Source organism: Sander lucioperca, chromosome 1 (assembly GCF_008315115.2).
Source record: "Sander lucioperca isolate FBNREF2018 chromosome 1, SLUC_FBN_1.2, whole genome shotgun sequence".
In the NCBI taxonomy this organism is placed as follows: Eukaryota; Metazoa; Chordata; class Actinopteri; order Perciformes; family Percidae; genus Sander; species Sander lucioperca.
The window spans coordinates 45,856,127-45,876,159 of NC_050173.1; the positions used below are offsets into that span (position 1 = coordinate 45,856,127).

Here is a 20,033-nt window from a genome sequence, read left to right on the forward strand (position 1 = left end):
TTTTTACATTCATGTTACTTTTTCCCCACGTCATGCTTGCTTTTTTTTTTTTTTTTTTTTTACGTTTTTATCGTTTAATTCAACGTTTTTGGCACTTTTTTCCATTAATACCAGTATATTCACCACTAGACGTATTTATTTGCACTAGTTTTACACTTATTTTTTGGAATTCATGGTCAATAAACCTCATATATATGACATTTTCTAATTTTGTGTAAGAAAAAAGCAGAAATTATGAATGATTTTGACTAATGGTTGAGATCAGAGGAACGAAGGTGATGGATAATCACAGATCTGTCAAAGTTGGGTCAGGATAATGCTATAAAATTGAATACAACACCTAAAATTCTATGAAAATAGAGATCTGATCCTTCATTTTCTTTTGTGAAGAGCGTCTTATGGAACCATCCATGTTATTTTGGGGCAATTTGGTTAAAAGAAACCCAAATTTATGATATAGAAACTTTGAAAACGGGTCAAATTTGACCCGAGGACAACATGACGGTTAAATATCCACTGTAAGACTACTTGGGAGACTGGACCAAGTTTTAGCTTTAAATACTGAAAATTGTTACACATTTGTAGATATTTCATGTTAGACACTAGTTTTAGGGCTACTGGTTTTCTTGTGTTTTGTTTTAAAGTAGGACTAATTAGTAAGGTTCTGTTTCTATACTTGATTTAGTTTATTTCTATAGAGTCCTCTTCATATTTGTTTCTTTGTTTTAACCAGCATCCACAGGCCCTTTCTTTCCTTTGTAGTTTGTGCATCTGTGATTCTGTTAAAGGTGCTGTAGGTAAGCCTTATAAAACTAACTTTTTAACGTCGTATTTGCTCAAACTGACCCTATGTTCCAGTAGAACTACATGAAGCAGGTCATTTATCCAGCTCCTCTGGCTCCACCTACAGCCTGTAGTGGGATTTGCAAAAATCCAACACTCCCTGTTCAGATCCACCAATCAGGGCCAAGGGGGGGGGGGTGTCTAACTGCGTGTCAATCACTGCTTATGCACACACATTGATTCTCCCTTGTAGGGGGAGGGGCTTAGGAGACCGTTTTGGGCTTTAGCAGAAAGGGGGGAGGGACTGAGAAGTTGTTGATGTTCACATTTTTTGGCTAAGTCCTGGATCTTCACAATCCTACCTACATCACCTTTAATACATGCAACTCTTATGTTAATAAATACCTTTAATTCACCAAAAACACCTGGTTTTATGTTGCTTCCCTTTACCCTAAAAAGCTGGGTTGCAACACAGTCACACTGAACAAGGTCACAGGCTAAGATTTATACCTTAACATTGATATACAACAAATACTGTTTTTTAATTTTTTTTTAATTTATTTTTATACTGTTTATTGATTCATTTTTATTGTGGGAGTAACCGGTTCACCCGGAATAAACCCAAACAATTGTTTGAGGAAACCGGATCACCCGGACTAAACCCACACAAACACCCTTTCATGGTGTGCCAGTGATTGGAAATGGTGGTTGCGGTTGTCGGAAATGGTGAGAGGACCTCACCTTTTAATGTCTCACCTGTAGATTTGATGTGTTTTTAGACCCCTGCTTGACTGTACTAGCCGATAGCTGCAGGTGTGGTAAGGTCTTCATAGCTGGCAGGGCGTTTGGTGGAACTGGTGTGAGGACATTAACTTCTACTGTGTCTGTCGGCTGAGTCTTGAGCACACGCCCATATTTGGACCTAGTCTGGTCCAGCTGCATGTGTGGTGAGGTCTTCCTAGCTGGCAGTGCGTTTGGTTGACACGGTGGAAGGACACTGCCTTTTGATGTGTCTCTCTGCTGAATCTTGAGCACACGCCCATATTTGGACATAGTCTGGTCCAAGAATGCAGTCCGGGAAGAGCTTTGGTTAAGGGCAGTGCCACCTCTGATGAGGGGCGGGTGTGGCTTGAATTGACTTCCTGTGAGCTGCACTGTCTCTGAGATGGGTGGGAAATGTACTTGTTTTGAAGTGGATTCAGTCCCCTGCTTGACGGCACCATCAGATTGCTGCATGTTTGCTAAGCTGTTTGTGTCATTAGTGCAACCTGTAGTTTGCGTGGTGTTTGGTGGACGTGGTGTTGATGTATTTTTAGACCCCTGGTGGACCTCACTAAAAAACTGATTTTCTGGGGATTTGGAACTTTCTTCAAACTCAAATCGCAATTGGTCCCTTTTTATTAAGTCACGTCTTGGTTTAATCTTATTCATCCGTCTATATAAGCGATCAATTTGATCATCTGTTAGTTTTGGCTTCTTAGGTCTGAGAAACTCGTCTATTCTGTTATAGAGGTCTTCAAAGCTGGGTATCGGTGGTTCTGCCGGTGATGGTGTTCTGGCCTCAGGGCATGCCAGTTGAAAGTTGCTTGTCTTCGCTGTGCCTGGTCTGCCTGTCTCCTCCTGGTCAGCATTCTCCTCAAGGCTGATTTTCGAAGCACCCCATTGGTCTTTCCCAAAGAGGCCTATGTGGGTGCCTGTGTTTTCCCATAGACAGACATTGTGGTTCCCTGCGGTAATGATCTTTTCACAAGTTGGGTTACACTGAACACTCACCACCCCTGTGTCGTGAGATTGCCAGGAGCGCAACAGAGGCGGTGGACACAATGACACGCGCCACCCATATATATCCTCAAATGGCCCTTTGTTTGCCTGTTTTTTAAACCCAAATGCCTGAATGTCCCACTGATAAATCTTTCCGGTATCATCCCCGGTCAGTAATATCTGTTCGTTGGGATCAGTTGACATGGTGGTAATGACTGCTCCTTCATCATTCACTGCCCTGAACTTTCCAATCAAACCTCCTTTGCTAATAACAGACCAGGCATATATGTTGCCATCTGAAGACGCCAGCAGTGTGGCTGTGTCAACACTGACCTCCCTGGTCTTCAGACATTTGATAAGAGTTGTGTTAATCACAGCAGTCTCATTCCCATTCAGAGATTTACTATGTAGAGGTCTATTCCCAGTGCCTCTGACATGCTTTGGACGCTTGTCACCAGGCAGAGTCCCTGTCTGGCCTTGAGTTTTTTTGTCTGCCATGTTTGTTCGAGGGCTCTTACTGGCATTGATCCAGTAGAGAACCTCGCCAGTGTCGGCCTCCCAGATAACAATATTCCCATTGCTGGAGGCAGTAATCAGTGTATTTCCATGGACATCCATTGAGGAAATGTCATCTAAATAATCATGCTTCAAAAATCTGTTGTCATATCCATGTATGTCCAGGTCATAAATGATCTTGGAGTTCCTTCCCGACACAAACACCCTATCGTCCACACAGACGATACCTGTCACCTCACTTTGTACGATAACAGGAAGAATGGCAAGCTCTGTACCGCTGTTGAAGTTCCAAAGTTTAACTTTTCCATCCTGGGAAATTGTGATCAGTCTGCGCTTTAGTCCATCAAATGAAATAGCAATGTGTCCCACATGCTGATCTGGAGTGACCTTGAACTGCATGACGGCCGTTCCTGTTAAGATATCCCACACTGTCACCACACCATTTTGGCAAACAGAGACAACCTGTTTGAAAATGTTGTGATAGAGAGCACAGCACAGGGGCTTGTCATGCGATGTCAATGCATCTTTAAACACATCTGTTCCTCTTCCAAGATATTTGCCAATATCTGTGTTAGCTAGGACTAACTCATTGTTGTATGTGTTGTAACACACACTGGAGATAGGGCTCTGCATCATTTCTTTAATCTTGAAGCTTTGCAAACAGATCATTGCATCCTCGGACCAAACACGTACATTGTGGTCCTGCGATAAACTGACGAAAACTTTTTCCCTGGGATTTAACATTAGGTGGGTGATGGGTTTGACGTGTCCCTTTAATTCCTGGATGCACGACAGTGTTTTGTGGGGAAACCACACCCTCAGTAGGGCGTCCGTCCCACCGGTCAGCAGATACCCAGAGGCAGGAGAGTATTCTACACAGGTGAAGAACTCCATATGTCCTCTGCTCTCAAAGACTTTTTTAGTCAATTTGGTTGTGGATGTGTTGGGTAGAGAAGCGAGGACCATTGTCTTGGATGAACTACCGCAGATGGCAAATGAGCTAAGTGACGGAAAGTATTGGATCTGACTGCAAATGTCATGAAAGATGTTGACCTTCACACACAGAAAGTCTTTAGAGGTGTTTTTTAACAGGGTTGAAACATAAACAGTTGGATAATCCTGTAGAGAGATTTTCTCGTACGCATCTTCGAAGAAGAGGCCGTTTTCATGTACATTGTAGGAGATGAACACAGATAAAAAACCTTTTACATCGCCAAAGGAAAACACTGCTTTAGTGCCATCGGACCAGTAGTTCATGGTCTTCACTATGTTGTCCTCTACTATTAAAGAGTGGCTGGTTGAAAACAACTCAGGGAATTCATTGCAACGATAGAATATTAGTTCCCTGTCAGAAGTGGAGATAGCCAGCTGTTTGAGTTCTCTGATGTAGACCATGTCATTAACATGCATTTTCTTGTTGTGCGAAAAAGGAAGTGTATTTTCCTTTTTGTATAATTGAACTGGGTATGGGGTGTCAAAGCTGTCAGGCCAGAAGTTGAGGATACCATTTGAGCTGATGGAGAGGTATTGACCTTTCTGGTAAACGCTGGTTTGTCCTAATAAAACCTCAGAACCACTGCAATCAGGTTCCCTGACATTCTCGAAGGGACGGTGAATCAGACGGACAATCACCCTCTTGTGATCCACAGATATCATTTTGATTGGTTTGGGAAAGCTTTGATTTTTAAAATCCATGCTTTGTGATGCCTTGGTTTTATTGACCAAATAGTCCATTAACTCACCAAGGTCCACACTACCATCTCCATTTGCGTCAATCTTCATGTGGAGAGCAATGAGCTCGTCTTCATCCATAGTAGGGAATAACTCCTTCATTGCCTCAGAGAATTCCTGGATGTCCAATCCCCCACCTCCATCAACATCAGCCTCACGAAATAGCCTTACGATCTCTTGCAGATTTTCAGCAGTAAACATTTTGTCCACCGTTGTAAGTTCACTTCTGGTATCCATTGTAGCCTCCTCAGTTAGGTCCTCCACTGTATCTGTGTGTCCTTCAATTACTATATGTAATATGTAAATAGTGTGGCTTAAGAATTAAAGTGTCAACTCTTGAGATGTCAATCCTGGTTTAGTTAGAATTGAGTTTAGCTGTCTTGAGCAATACATGTAATTATATTTCTGTTGTTGTGTGAATATAATTCTAGTTTGATGTTCCAGAGTGTTGAATTGTGTGCAACGTTCCGTTCCAACTTTCTGTGTCTGTGTTCCAAAATGTTCAATGGATCTAAGATAGTGACCCTAAGAAAGATCAAAGCATCCTTCACATGAAAGTCACATGAAAGCCAATGATGATGTCATAGTTTGTTATGAAGTGAATACTTTTTTTGTTGTTGAAAAAACTTTATTCAACATCAATTTATAACAAACAAATACAGACATTAGTAATTGACAAGACAAAGTCTCATCTCATTGCATTTCTACAAGCAATTAACAATTCAACATTCACAGATTTAAATCGTAATTCATCGGCAGAAACTATTTTTTTTCCCTTTACAAACCAAGCCATTTTTGAGCGGTTTTTTGCTCATGTCACATTATTACTCACTGTGAGCTAATTTTTCACTCTATCTGCAAGTGTGGTATCTCAAATTAACAAACACAACCATGGCCAGAAGAAGGAATAGGTCAAGACCAGAGTACAGCGTAGTACCACTTTTTTTTCATTTCTTTTGACTTTTTATTTCTCACAATGTATACCTTGAGTCTGGTGGGTTCAGGATGCTTAAAGTACTGATTATTTACATGAAGTCTGGTGGATTTAGGATGCTTAAAGTATTGATTATTTACATAGACTCTGGTGGATTTAGGATGCTCAAAGTACTGATTATTTACATGGAGTCTGGTTGGTTTAGCGATGCGCTAAACCAACCAGACTCCATTTAAAACAGAGTTGTCCCTCATCTGGCGATAGAAACCCTGATTTTCCCATAGACTGTATATAAGAAGGCTTTTCCCGTTCTGTTAGCTCAGAGCTCCACAGCCTAAGTCCACAGGTACAAATTAGTTTTGCACCAGATGTATCGTCAAGAGTGTTGTGAAAGTCGAGGTGCGCAGATTGGCCACTTTGTTATGCGAGAGAGCACATATGTGAAGTTGCAGTGACAGATTCCAGAGGTTGTAATCACTGAGTTGTGGTTGTGATGGAAAATGAACCAGAGTAAAAAAAAAAGTATACGAGTAAATGTTGCATTATAAGTTTGCAGCTGTCATTGTGTTCATGTAAATATCAATCTACACATTTGTGAATATTTTTTCTGTAACTTCACATTCAGAATACAGGTGTGTGAACATTTTCTACAAGTGCAAATTTCAACTTACAAGTTCAGATTTTTTTTACAAGCTCTCATGTTTTTTTTCTTTGTATGACTTCAAATTCAGATCACATGTGTGTGAATATTTTTTACAAGTGCAAATTTTAATATACAAGTTCAGATTTTTTGTTCTGCAAGTTCTCACATCGTATTCTACAAGCTCTCCCGTTTTGCACCATATTTACCTTCATAAAAAACCTACCTTTTTAGCTGGATAATGAGAGCAGGAGTGTGTGTGTGTGTGTGTGTGTGTGTGTGTGTGTGTGTGTGTGTGTGTGTGTGTGTGTGTGTGTGTGTGTGTGTGTGTATGTGTGTGTGTGTGTATGTGTGTGTGTGTGTGTGTGTGTGTGTGTGTGTGTGTGTGTATGTGTGTGTGTGTGTGTGTGTGAGTGTGTCTGTGTGTGTGTGTGTGTGTGTGTGTGTGTCTGTGTGTGTCTAGTGTGTGTGTGGTGTGTGTGTGTGTCGTGTGTGGTTGTGTGTGTGTGGTGTGTGTGGTCTGTGTCTCTGTGTGTGTGTGTGTGTGTGTGTGTGTGTGTGTGTGTGTGTGTGTGTGTGTGTGTGTGTGTGTGTCTGTGTCTCTGTGTGTGTGTGTGTGTGTGTGTGTGTGTCTCTGTGTGTGTCTCTGTGTGTGTGTGTGTGTGTGTGTGTGTGTGTGTGTGTCTCTGTGTGTGTCTGTGTCTCTTTGTGTGTGTGTATATGTGTGTGTGTGTGTGTGTGTGTGTGTGTGTGTGTGTGTGTGTCTCTGTGTGTGTCTGTGTCTCTTTGTGTGTGTGTGTGTGTGTCTGTGTGTGTCAGTAAGTCATTTTAGCACTTTATGCTAAATTTAAATTTACATGTATGAAAAGTGCTATAGAAACAAATTCTGATTGATTGACTGTGAGTATAAACAGTGTGTGTGTGTGTGTGTGTGTGTGTGTGTGTATGCGTCTGTGTGTGTGTGTCTATTTTAAGGCTAGCGTGATTGTGAGTATAAACTCTGTGTGTGTGTGTGTGTCTATTTTAAGGCTAGCGTGTTAATTTAACTATTTTAGCAAGCTCAATGTGAAGACTGAGAACTGTTAACAATCACATAGTTTTGTCATGAATAGAGTTATATCGGATATTTTTTGCAATTTTAACTGTTATTGGTGCTTATTCAGTAATGAGATTTTATTCATAGTTTTCTTTAGTGTAGTAGATACAAGTTAAAAAGTCTGTAACTTTAGTCTGGTCTAACCAGGACAATTTTTTTTTGTCTTCTTACGGGATAAATAAATAATAAAAAAAACCTTCAACATATATGCCTTTTCCTGTCTCTCTGTATCAGTTGTGGAGGAAAATAACCCTACCTTTTTAGCTGGATAACGAGAGCAGGAGGGTGCATCATCAGGAATCCAGTAGCTTCTTGACCGTGGAACTCTCTGTGGTTTTGGAATCTAATAACACATGACACATGATTTATGAAACTCAAGACATTACTTCACATTACCACTTAGTACAAATTAAAAAAACACTGCATATTAAAAAATAATTTCATACTGGTGGTGTCACTGACAATATATAATACATCAGCGTGTATGTCATATGTCACGTAGCTGCCACTGTGTTTTTTTCCTGATAGATGTTATTGAGTGTGAAAATACCTGTTGAGATGGAGAGTGAGAAGCTGCCTCATCCATCATCCAGAAGCTTCTTGGTTGTGGTGGTGTCTGTGTTTTGTGGACCTGATGACACAAAACCAAATTAATTACAGTTTTTTACGATTGTTTACACACTAAAATAAAAATGTCCACACAATTTGCAAAATTCTACTCCAATGAGCAAAACTCCTCCACAGATTTGCACAACATTACACACAATGTCTGCTTCACCCTTTTTGCAAAACACAGTGATTTGTAAAACTCTACACACATTTTCACACCTTAGACACAGATAAGGATTGTGAGGTTACTTCCTTGTCATTTCAAAGCCCCGGATTGCCAATGACCACACTAATGAATAGTTACAGAATTCTTGTTGCTTTTACAGTAGTTTTTCTTCAGAGTCAAAGTGTATGTATTTCATCCAGTAATTTTTATTTGTCTACAGATTTTATTTGTTTCATTGATTTCAGTGTTGGTTGATTACTGTAACTGATTACGGAAGAAATACTGTAAGTATTGAAATAAATACTTGAAATATTCAGTCTGGAGCATCAGTGTTGTGCAGTGCTTGGTAAGTTTATAGTAGGCCTATTTGTGTACATTCTCCCTATATCTCAAACTAATCATGAAGAATGTTGTGGGTTTGTCACTATTTTTTTTGTCATCTAAATTATCCCTTACATAACAATGTGTGGCCAAAAATCTAGCACATGCTATTTCCTAAAATTAGTTTTTTTTACAAATGTGTTTTTTATTTATCACAGCAGTGTGAAACTGGCTGCAATAGTGTCTGATCATTGAGGACTGTGTTGGTTAAATGAAAACTAATAGCATTTTCACAAATATGTGTATATGTTTTGACTGAAGTGTGTTATTTTGCAAACAATCTAGGAATTATGCAAATTGGGTGTGGTGTTTGGATAATTGTGAAAAAAAGAACCCAGTTTTCAAAATTGCGTGTAAACAGTTGAAAAAAACTGTAACTACAGAGGTATTGGTAAATTCTTGGAACATGTGTTTCCTCTTCTAGGGTGATGGCGAAAAAAAATGAAGTAAGATTAGTCCTGAAGAAGTGAAATGTTCTTGACTGGCCCGAAACCTCAGACCAGCCTGAATGCACACATCCTCCAAAACAAGCAGGAAGTGAAGCCGCCACAGTCCAAAAACCTAGTATGTTCCCATGTGTACAAAAGTAAAACATAAAAAATGACGAACACACTATATAGTGCACTGTTTCTGTGATAGGGAACGGTTTCAAACACAGCTCCACAGACAGTAGGCTCTCTCCATGAAAGGCAAACGCCAAGTAGAGATTTGGTGTCCACTAGTGCACACTTATTGTCAATATGTAGTTAGTGGTGCTACGTCACACGGATCATAAGACAGGACCTTTGTACTGCAGCTATGCAGATGTGTACAAAAGAAAAAACAGCCTGATCACAGTGACTGAGCAGCTCCAGGTTTTACCACAAGGTGGCAGCATTTCCTCTGAAACTCTGGTGACACTGAAGTATTCACACTGAGACGCTTAACAGTACTTCTACTTCCACTACACTATATTTCTGAGCTTCTTGTTCCTCACTCCACTTCATGCCCCCACTCAGATCCTCCAACCTTGGTCTTTTATCTATTCCTCGTTCCAACTACAAAACCAAAAGGCGATCGTGCATTTGCCATTTTAGCTCCAACCCTCTGGAATCTTCTCCCTCTGTCTGTTAGCTCTGCTGAATCTCTTGACTGTTTCAAGCCTCTTTTAAAAACACACCTTTTACACTTTAGCCTTTGTGTGAAGTCCTGCATCCCAGTTATGCTGTCTTGTAATGTCTCATGTGTCTTTTTATTTATTTATTCATATGTAGTGTGCATGTGTGTGTGAAGCACTTTGTAACGGTTCAAAAGCGCTTTTGCACACCTCTTTTCTAGGGCAGGTGCATCGGAAAAGGCAAAGGTTACCAGCAACACTTGTTGAAGAAGTCCCGCACACTGTCCATTACGCATGCAAATACTTTATTTCACAACATTTCGGTCACACAGACCTTAAAGTAAATTCACCTGAGGAAGGTCTGTGTGACCGAAACATTGTGAAATAAAGTATTTGCATGCGTAATGGACAGTGTGCGGGACTTCTTCAATAACTGTGTGTTTTTAAAAGTGCTATATAAATAAAGTCTTACTTACTTACTGCTCCCTCCAGAGGAGGACACACTTTATTCATTATATGAGCGGGCTGAAATTGAGTCTGAGGTTAATGTTTTTGTTGTTTTGTCCTGTTTATGAAGACGTGCATTTTACTTAACCCTCATGTTGTCCTTGGGTCAAATTTGACCTATTTTCAAAATCTCTATGTGTTACAGCCACAGCAAACAAACACAACTTAGGCTAAATGTGACCGTCAACATATGGAATGACACCAAACCTGAGGACTAATTAAAGTAAATTAAAAGTTTATTCACAACTTAACTATGATTAATTAAACCAAAACTATGGGAGTCTGGAAGTCTGGCCAAAAAGAACAAAAGAAGGGAAGAAGCCTGAGCCAACCCGTCAAGGGCCGTCGGACCCAGAACCCCCCCCACCCTAAACTAAAAAGTACTAACTAACTAACTAACTAACTAACTAACTAACTAAAACAAAGCCGTGAAAACTAGACTACCAGACCTCCGTCCTCAAAGCAATAGAACACAAAAGAAAGACAAAAGTAGGTAACAAAAGGACAACTGCGATCCGAGCTGCTGCAGTCTCTCAAGGAAGTTCCTGTCTCCCAGCCTCTCCTATACCCAGGGGCGGGGCCCCCCTCAATCAGAGATCAGGAACACCTGAGATGAACAGGGAGGAAGAGCGAGCAGGGCGGGGAGCACATAACACTATGTCAAAAATATGGGTTTCTTTCAAACAAATTGCCCAAAAATAACTCAGATGGTTCCATACACAAAACAGGCTGTGATTATCTATCAACATAGGTTTCTCGGATCTCAACTATTAGTCAAAATAATTCGTAATTTTTTTATAATTGTTTTTTTTTAATTGGTATAATTTAATATGAATGAGGTTTATTGAGTATGAATTACAGAAATAAGTGTTAAACTAGTGGTAATTATTTGGAATGAAGTTGGCTAAGAAGATGTAACACAGAATTGGGTGATAATTTATACTTTATGCTTTAAGAACAGGCAAAACAGACAGAGGTTAAATGACCTATTTGCGGTGATTTCTTCTGGATGGATGATTATGAAAACATTGAGTTATGCTTTAAGAAAGGAGCCTTTGTCTTCAGTTATTATTTTCCATGCTCGGGAGAGAAGACTGAATCTTTGTTTAAAGAACAGGAGCAGTAAAATAACCATTGTGTCATGTCATTTTGTGAAATGTAATGAAAATGTTGAAATGTCGGTGCCTTTTAAACCTTTGAGGATTGGGCACTTTGTGTGCATGGCACAGAAATAAAGAATCAATCAATCATTAATTACTAAACCAGAACAACACCTTGTCAGATTTCCTAATGCAACAAACCTAAAATAAATATAAAATAACAACATCCTGGTTGTTTTTTAATCATGACAAAGACTCTTTGAGTGTAAAAATCAGATTGCAGGTCGCTGCAGCAGTGAATGTTAACAGGAAACAGCAAAGAAAACTGAAAACAAAAGGAGGAAAGTGAGGAATTACACACAAAGGAGCAAACACTCACACATCTACACAGCCAAACCGTTCTCACTCCGAACTCGTGAAATATGGATGTTTGGGCAGTGGCTGTCAGCGTCAGAAACGATGCAAAAAGCGCCCTTCAGCGTGTGTGTAGAAGGCACCGGGGAGAGCAGCAGCTACACAGCGTTTGAAGATGACGTAGCATTAAGAGCGACAACGGTACGAGTAGTATGAAAGCCCGAAAATCCGCATAGGGAGGTTGGTTGAAGGGTGTTGAATGGGTCAAACAACACAGGACTTTCACCCAGGAGACCGGGGATCGTGTCCCGCGTGTCACATTTCCTAAACCCAACCGTCACGTTCTTCTTTTCCTAAACCCAACCGTCACGTTCTTCTTTTCCTAAACCCAACCGTCACGTTCTTCTTTTCCTAAACCCAACTGTCCAGTTCTTCTTTTTTTAAACCCCACCGTCCCGTTCTTGTCCCGCATGTCACGGAAACGTAAGCCCACCCACGACCTTTTCCTTAACCTAACTGCGTAAACAGTGACGCCAATAGTCCCGACCAAGTGCGTTTAGATAAAACGTGTTTAGATATGACGCTAAAGAAGACTTTTAGCGTCAATAACAACGCCAAAGGCACCTGGCCAAGCGACCGTATTTTACGCGATGGGAGTGAGAATGTGTTGACACAGCAGCCGGAGAGGATTGAAAATGACTGAAGACCTGCGCGTACAACAGACAGGTACAGTGTACATTCAGGGTTTCCCCCAGAAAAGTTGTTAGGCTCGGTGGCAAGTGTCTTTTTTAAGACGAGGGGCCGGCTGGGGCCAGTCACAGACAGCAGCATTAATGTAGAGCCCAATAGTTTCAGTCATACTAAATCATGGACAGAATTGCGAAATTAAGAATTTAAAAAAGCTAAAAGACAGATTCCATAGGGCTCTACATTAGGTCAGCGCTAAAAGCTAACTGGAGATTTGAAAATATGACTGTTTAAGTTTCCAACCGAGCCGCCCCACTGTTACTAGTTTAAAAAAACATTTTAAAAACATACACCTCACCAACTCACCTTACAGGAAAAGAAAATAAACATAAACTTAGACAAGTATGAACAAAATAAGGAAAAGAACCAGAAAAACCCAAGAAAAAAAATATCTGAAAAACAAATTTACATTGGTTCAAGGTTTTTTATAACTTGTCCGGCCGGCAAGTGAAAAAAAAAGTTGCCTGAAGTCAATTTTTACTGGCCCCTGTACAAATAGTATATATATTTATTTATTTATTTTTCAAAAAAAAAAAAAAAAGTAGGAAAAAACATTTGAAAAACCTGTCAAAAGCTGTGTGAACTAGCCAGACCTTCCTCCGCAGCCCTGTGAAGGAAGGTCTGGCAATGCGAGACTAGTCTGTGACCTACTTGATTTGTACTGCCACAAAATAAATTATAACAGTAGCTGACGAAGACAACAAAGGAGAACAAATATGTATTACAACAAAAGAAAAGATATAAAACCTTAAGAGAAAACATTTCAGTGAAGGAATCAGAATCAGGATCTTTTCACATGTGTTTTCAGCCTCCTTTATGATGCACTGCTAAAGAAAATGAGCTTCCGGTCTGCGTCTGGTAACGTTCATTAACTGTTCTTTTGTGGTTTCATGAGAGATGAAAGTCTGACTGAGAGTTCACATCAGACAGATGAACAGCAGCAGAGTGACTGAACCTCCAGAGAAGAACAAACCACAGCATCCAATCCAGTTTTATTTTGTGTATTTGTAATGAGCAGACCTTAAAGACTAACGTTGTGACCTTTCTTTGAGCACCACCATTAGTACGAAACTAGTCTGCATTGCCAGACCTTCCTCCACACCGCTGCAGAGGATGGTCTGGCTAGTCCACACAGCATTCCGGGATGGGAGAGAAACATGCTCTGATTTATTGGCATTTCTTTAAACCAATCACAATCATCTTGGGCGGTGCAAAGCCCCGGACGGAGCAAAGGTGCCGCTGCAAAATAGCCTCGTGGAAGGAACTTGTTTTGGTGGAACATGTGTACGTTCAAAAGTTGTTTTAGTCGTTCAACAGAAAACTCAGATTGGACAGATAGTCTAGCTAGCTGTCTGGATTTACCCTGCAGAGATCTGAGGAGCAGTTAACCATAGTCCTCACAAATCCACCAGAGTTTAGAACGCCAACACAAAGAAAGAGGAAGGTACCGGACATCCTGCCTAAATGAGGGACATTCTGCAGAATTTCCGGCGACACCGGAGCAATCCTGGAAGTGGAACGTCGTGGATATAGACTAGTACGACAAAGACCAATGATCACCACCACCCAAAATTTAAGCTTTTGTGATGAAAACTACTTCCTTGTTAAACTGCTGATTGTTGAAGTTGGAGCAAACTGACCACGGACAAAACAGGGGGTCTGAATCCCATTACTTGCATTTCTACATACAGTAAATTTATAGGACTATGGTGATACAAAATCCAGGAAATAATTAAGTTGATTATGATGATAAATTCCACCAGAAAGAATAGTAGTAAACGATGTGTGAGAAAAGGATCTTAGTTTCTTTATTGTTTAAAATAGGGGACGATCATCGAGACCCATAAAATAATATCAAACAAATTCCAAAGTGTCTGTGTGTGTGTGTGTGTGTGGGGGGGGGGGACGGGACACTATGCCCTAGGCTGTAGCAGACCAAAGTATTCATTCTACTCTTATAATGTTACTGTTTCTGCACTACTATGGTACTGTTACCACACTGCACATAGCTGTACATACTGTACATATCAGTCTATATGGTTCATACTGAATATCCATATTTATTCAGTTTTTCTTATAATATATTTTGTTACACTGCATATATCTATATTATTCTTACTACTATTATAATGTTACTGCTACTACATTGCACATATCTGTACATGTTCATACATGTTCATACTACATAGCCATATTTATTCTGCTCTTATAAGGTATATATATATATATATATATATATATATATATATATATATATATATATATATATATATATATATATATACACACTTTGTATATCGCATTGAACTTTTCTGCTCTTTTTGCACTTCTGGTTGGATGCAAACTGCATTTCGTTGTCATTTTACTTGTACTCTGCACAATGACAATAAAGTTGAATCGAATCTAATCTAAACTAAATGCAATTTCATTTCAGTTGGCCTTTTAGAGGAACAAGTGGTCTGCAGCTGTCTCTTAGCCTCAGACAGGAAGTGCTTTTGGCAGCAGCTGCGTTTAAAACCAAAGAGAAACTAATGTGGTTTCACTTAGAGAAAAACACAGCATGTGGTCACCAGGCTCAGCTACTGTACATGTGCTATATTAACTTAATAATGCACTTCATTTAAATGTCTTATACCTGCATTGTCTGATTTCAGCCACTAGAGGGCAGAACCATTCATAGTAATGTATCATTTAACTTACACATTAGCATTAGCAAACACATGCTTCCAGTGTTGTAATGGAACACAGTACAAATACTTTGTTACTGTACTTAAGAAGAATTTTCATATATCTGTCCTTTACTTTGTTATTTATATTTCTGGAAACTTTTACTTTTACTCCACTACATTTCCCCTAAGCATCTTCGTTACTCGATGTTTGCAAAAAATGTTGGAGTGAAAGATTCTTCCTCACAAAAAATAAAATTCTGTTTCTGTTTTTGTCTTTGTTGATGTCAGACTTGATGTTTAAGAAGGTGTTGACACCCTGAATATTATGCTTCACTATAAGGAAGCCACAATAAAGTTCATAATCAAAGTTTTTTTTTAATACTTAAGTACAGTAAGACTCTTACTCAAGTAATATTCTTAAAGGGGACTTTAACTTCTACCAAATTCATTTTTTGGTAAGATACTTATACTTTTACTCAAGTATTGCTTTCAAGTACTTTATACAAGACTGCACGCTTCATCATAGAATCTGAGCCAAGGTGTTTTACTGTATGCACTGAAACATCCTCACTGGGTTTCCTCAGACATGTTTAAAGGTACACTGTGTAGTGTTTTAAGTATTTTATTAGCTAAAATCAATGTCTTCATTCCTCATTGGTATAAAATGACCTCTGCCAATGATCTGACTTATCCTCGTAAGTGAAGAATTTGTTATCTGTATTTACATTGGATGGGCAAGTCCAAGGAGGCTTCCATGTTGTTCTGCCATTTTGAGACGGTAAAAAGGGACATAAAGCACTAGCCTACCTGTCTAGCTAATCCACAACACGTTTTCGTTCAAAGCCAGCGTCACGTGACTGAAACCAGCTGAAACGGAGAAGGAAGATCAGAGAGAGGCGCTTGTCACTGCCTCGGCAAATTTGAAAGTCTGCACTGCACTTTAGTTCATAATGGAGGATCATACTTATGCCGAGCCACAGGAGAAGGAATCCTCGTTGCCAAAAAATCGAAAATTGTTGTCATAACTTCTTGGTACATAACGGCTACCGTAGTTGCAACACACATTTGAAAAAGCGAGGCGCTAGAAAGCACTATTCGTTTGAATGCAAAATACAATTTCCCTGCTAGATGGGAGAAATTCCTACACAGTGTACCTTTAAAAAGGACATATTTGTTATTATTTAGACTCATTTAAAATTTGAATCTTCAGGTTTAAGGAATGTGTAGAAATGAGCAGAATGTTCTGCTGACGCTGTCAGAGCGTGACCGAGGTTAAACTGCTTTTAATCTGAATGTTTCTCTGAAACGCTCCGTGTGCTTTCATTTATTAGTTTATCTGAATAGCTAAAACACTAAATCCCATTCTCTGAACCAAATGCTCAGTGGCCTAAACCCATTTGTCGAATCAATCACTCTAAACACTCGCAAAAAACACATTTCACACTGCGATGCACTTGTGTTGCGAAATGGTTGACACGGGCAGCAAAAGTTAAACACAACTGTGGGTACGCGATCTGTGCTGCCTGCACAATCCAACACAAGATGATAATCCTGTTTTACGAGGATTTACGTCACTGCACGATCTGTTCCACGCTTCCGGACGTAGTTGTAGGTCGTAAATAAACTTAGGTCGACAAATTACAAAAATACACTGATACTGATTTGATTTGTAAATACATTCACTTCATAAATATTTAAAAAAAACAAAAAACAATTTTAAGTTAAGTTAATTTAACAATTAAGTGACCTGAGGTTATTTCTGGCGACAGATTTTGGCTATTGATTACCTACCAATAAAAATAAAACAAAGAATAAGTGACAAAATATGTTTTAATAATAAATAATGGTTTTTCATGTTGGTCCAGTTTTAATAATCTGAATGGCTCTAACTAGCTTTACAAAGCTGACTGGTACAGAGCAATGTGTGAGTGGAACTCTCTCCCAAATACTATCAAACAACAAAACACTCAGTATGGTTTTAAAAAATCACTTAAGAAATATTACCTTCAAAGAAATTTCAATATCTAATACCAATTTAGAGAGAGTCTGCTATAGGGCTTTTTGTTATATTTTATCTCTTAAAATAGATTTATTCGGAGTTGCGTAATGTCTTTTCTTTTTTTTTGGATTAATTGCGTTAACTGTAAAATTTAAATATGATTTGTATTTTCAAATGTTGTGTAATGAGAAGTAATGTCTGTGTGTGTATGGTGTGTAATGTGATGTCCTAAATTGTATTGTCACACGACAGATTGTAGGACCCCAGGAAGAATAGCTTTTAGCTTATGCTGAAGCTAATGGGGATCCAAATAAAACAAACAAACAAACAAACTGGTTTTACTGGCGGATGATTTTTGGCAAGAATTCCAGGGGAATACCAGAACCGTGTGTGTGCACACGCACTAAGGAGGTCAGTAGGTCTGGGTGAGGTGGAGGAAGATCCACAATCACAGGAAGAAACAATTAACCCTGCAGACACACACCCAGACATGTTACGATGCTGCCGTTTCCTTCGGCAGCAGTTGCCTTCATTAAATCAGTTCAATAACACGACAAAGAAAGACTACACTGTATGTATCATCACATTATTTTTTATTTGTATAGGAATAAGTATGTAGCATAGACCTATGCCACACACCACAGCATGTATAGCCTAAGCTAATTTGCAATGCATGTCCCTAGATGGACCCTTTTTTAAATACAATAACTCAATCATAGAAATAAAATGGATAGAAAGGCTATTGTATACATTGTACACAACAAAATTGCGATTGTTGTTAGTTGTCATAGACCCGGCGGCAGTGGGTCAACGGACGCTAACGTTAGACCCAGCCCACTAACGTTAGAACCAGCCCGCTAGCATTAGACCCAGCCCGCTAACGTTAGAACCAGCCCGCTAGCATTAGACCCAGCCCGCTAACGTTAGAACCAGCCCGCTAGCATTAGACCCAGCCCGCTAACGTTAGAACCAGCCCGCTAGCATTAGACCCAGCCCGCTAACGTTAGAACCAGCCCGCTAGCATTAGACCCAGTCCGCTAACGTTAGAACCAGCCCGCTGTTCAGCTCACCGTGCGGTTCCACTTTCACGACACGATTGAAGCGTGGTGACGCGATGCCTCTCCTCATTTGTACGTTGATGGGCGTTACTGAAGTTTACCGCTACGGGCGTGGTTTTGAGCCAGCGAGGTAAGTTGAACAAAGGACCGGCGAGAGACTTCCCCCAGTCTCCCCTGTACTCTACTTCTATTGGATAGTCGCGTCGCGTTCAACGGATTAATTTGCATAAAATTGGGCATCGGCCAACTGGAGATTCTGCATCCAGTTGTTCTTCTGTTTATTCCAAACAAACAGGAAATGTAAAACGCATCATAACTTCTTCTGCAGGAGAAAAAAACGCACAATATATGAGAAAGTAGTTACGAAGGAGAATGTTAAAGGTTAAGGAAGGAAGACGCCAACAAGATCACTGTCAGAGTTATAAATATGAACAAATACATATCAGGAAACTAATATTAGAGTCAGAGATATAGCAATATTAATAAATCCACAGATCAGAACCAAACTGTGTGTGAAATTAGACCAAGTCTTGTGTCAGTCAGTCAGCCTGAAGCGAGTAACACTTCTTTCAAAGCAGACTGCTCCAAACTTCTCCCAGTTCAAATCAATGACTAAAACCCATGAGCTGTTCAATTTACGAGGACTCTTGAGCCCATTCAAAGTTAGAAATACCAAATTTGTATGGATGACACGGTGAAGCCCTTTGTGACTTTGTCTGTAAAAGGTGCTCTATTAAATCAACGTACCGTGATTTGTCTGTGATTGCTCACCATAAAGCCAGATACATATCCAATTGTCTGAAAGGAGTAGAAACTCAGCCTGGTTTCCTCTCCTCTTTGCTCTTCACCTCTCCTTGTTTCATCAACTCTCCTCTCCTCTCCTATCTTCCTCTCCTCTCCTATCTTCCTCTCCTCTCCTCTCCTCTCCTCTCCTCTCCTCTGCTCTCCTCTCTTCTCCTATCTTCCTCTCCTCTCCTCTCCTATCTTCCTCTCCTCTCCTCCTCTCCTCTCCTATCTTCCTCTCCTCTCCTCTCCTATCTTCTTCTCCTCTCCTCTATTCTCTTCTCCTCTCCTATCTTCCTCTCCTCTCCTCCTCTCCTCTCCTATCTTCCTCTCCTCTCCTCCTCTCCTCTCCTATCTTCCTCTCCTCTCCTATCTTCCTCTCCTCTCCTATCTTCCTCTCCTCTCCTCTCCTCTCCTCTGCTCTCCTCTCTTCTCCTATCTTCCTCTCCTCTCCTCTCCTCTCCTATCTTCCTCTCCTCTCCTCTCCTCTCCTATCTTCCTCTCCTCTCCTCTCCTATCTTCTTCTCCTCTCCTCTATTCTCTTCTCCTCTCCTATCTTCCTCTCCTCTCCTCCTCTCCTCTCCTATCTTCCTCTCCTCTCCTCCTCTCCTCTCCTATCTTCCTCTCCTCTCCTCTCCTATCTCCTTCTCCTCTCCTCTCCTCTCCTATCTTCTTCTCCTCTCCTCTCTTCTCTTCTCTTCTCTTCTCTTCTCTTCTCTTCTCTTCTCCTCTCCTCTCCTCTCCTCTCCTCTCTGCAGGACATCCTGTTTCTGACCTCCACCACCGGGTTTCCTGTGACAGGAAGCCAGTTCACAGACGCAGGAGAGGAGGCAGGATGAAGAGGTGGAGAGGAGGAGAGAAGGGGACGGCAATCTGCAGAAAGGTTTAAGGAGGCGAAAGAAGGGAGGAGAGGTGAAGGAGGCAGACACAGAGGAGGTGAGGAAGAGGAGGAGCGGAGAGGTCAGAGGTCACCATGGAAACAAACAAATCAGTGGTTCAGCAGGACAATAGAACGGGAGGTGAACGGGTTCAGCTCGGCCACTGATTGGGCCACAACAGTCCCGTGTCATCACCTGTTGTCATGTGGGATCCACCAATGAGAA

The 20,033-nt window shown here is 40.4% G+C and overlaps 1 protein-coding gene across 1 annotated transcript; it reads right to left on the minus strand.

Annotated features, from left to right (window-relative positions):
* Positions 1 to 1,362: 1,362 nt before the first annotated feature.
* LOC116062403 (WD repeat-containing protein on Y chromosome-like) lies at positions 1,363 to 5,266 on the minus strand. The gene has a single exon (XM_031317080.1). The coding sequence runs from the start codon at positions 5,026 to 5,028 to the stop codon at positions 1,528 to 1,530; it is 3,501 nt and encodes a 1,166-aa protein (XP_031172940.1). The 5' UTR covers positions 5,029 to 5,266; the 3' UTR covers positions 1,363 to 1,527.
* Positions 5,267 to 20,033: the final 14,767 nt, after the last annotated feature.

Excerpts from the sequence above, each read along its gene's own strand:
- LOC116062403 (XM_031317080.1), bottom strand. The coding sequence starts at position 5,028 with ATGGATACCAGAAGTGAACTTACAACGGTGGACAAAATGTTTACTGCT.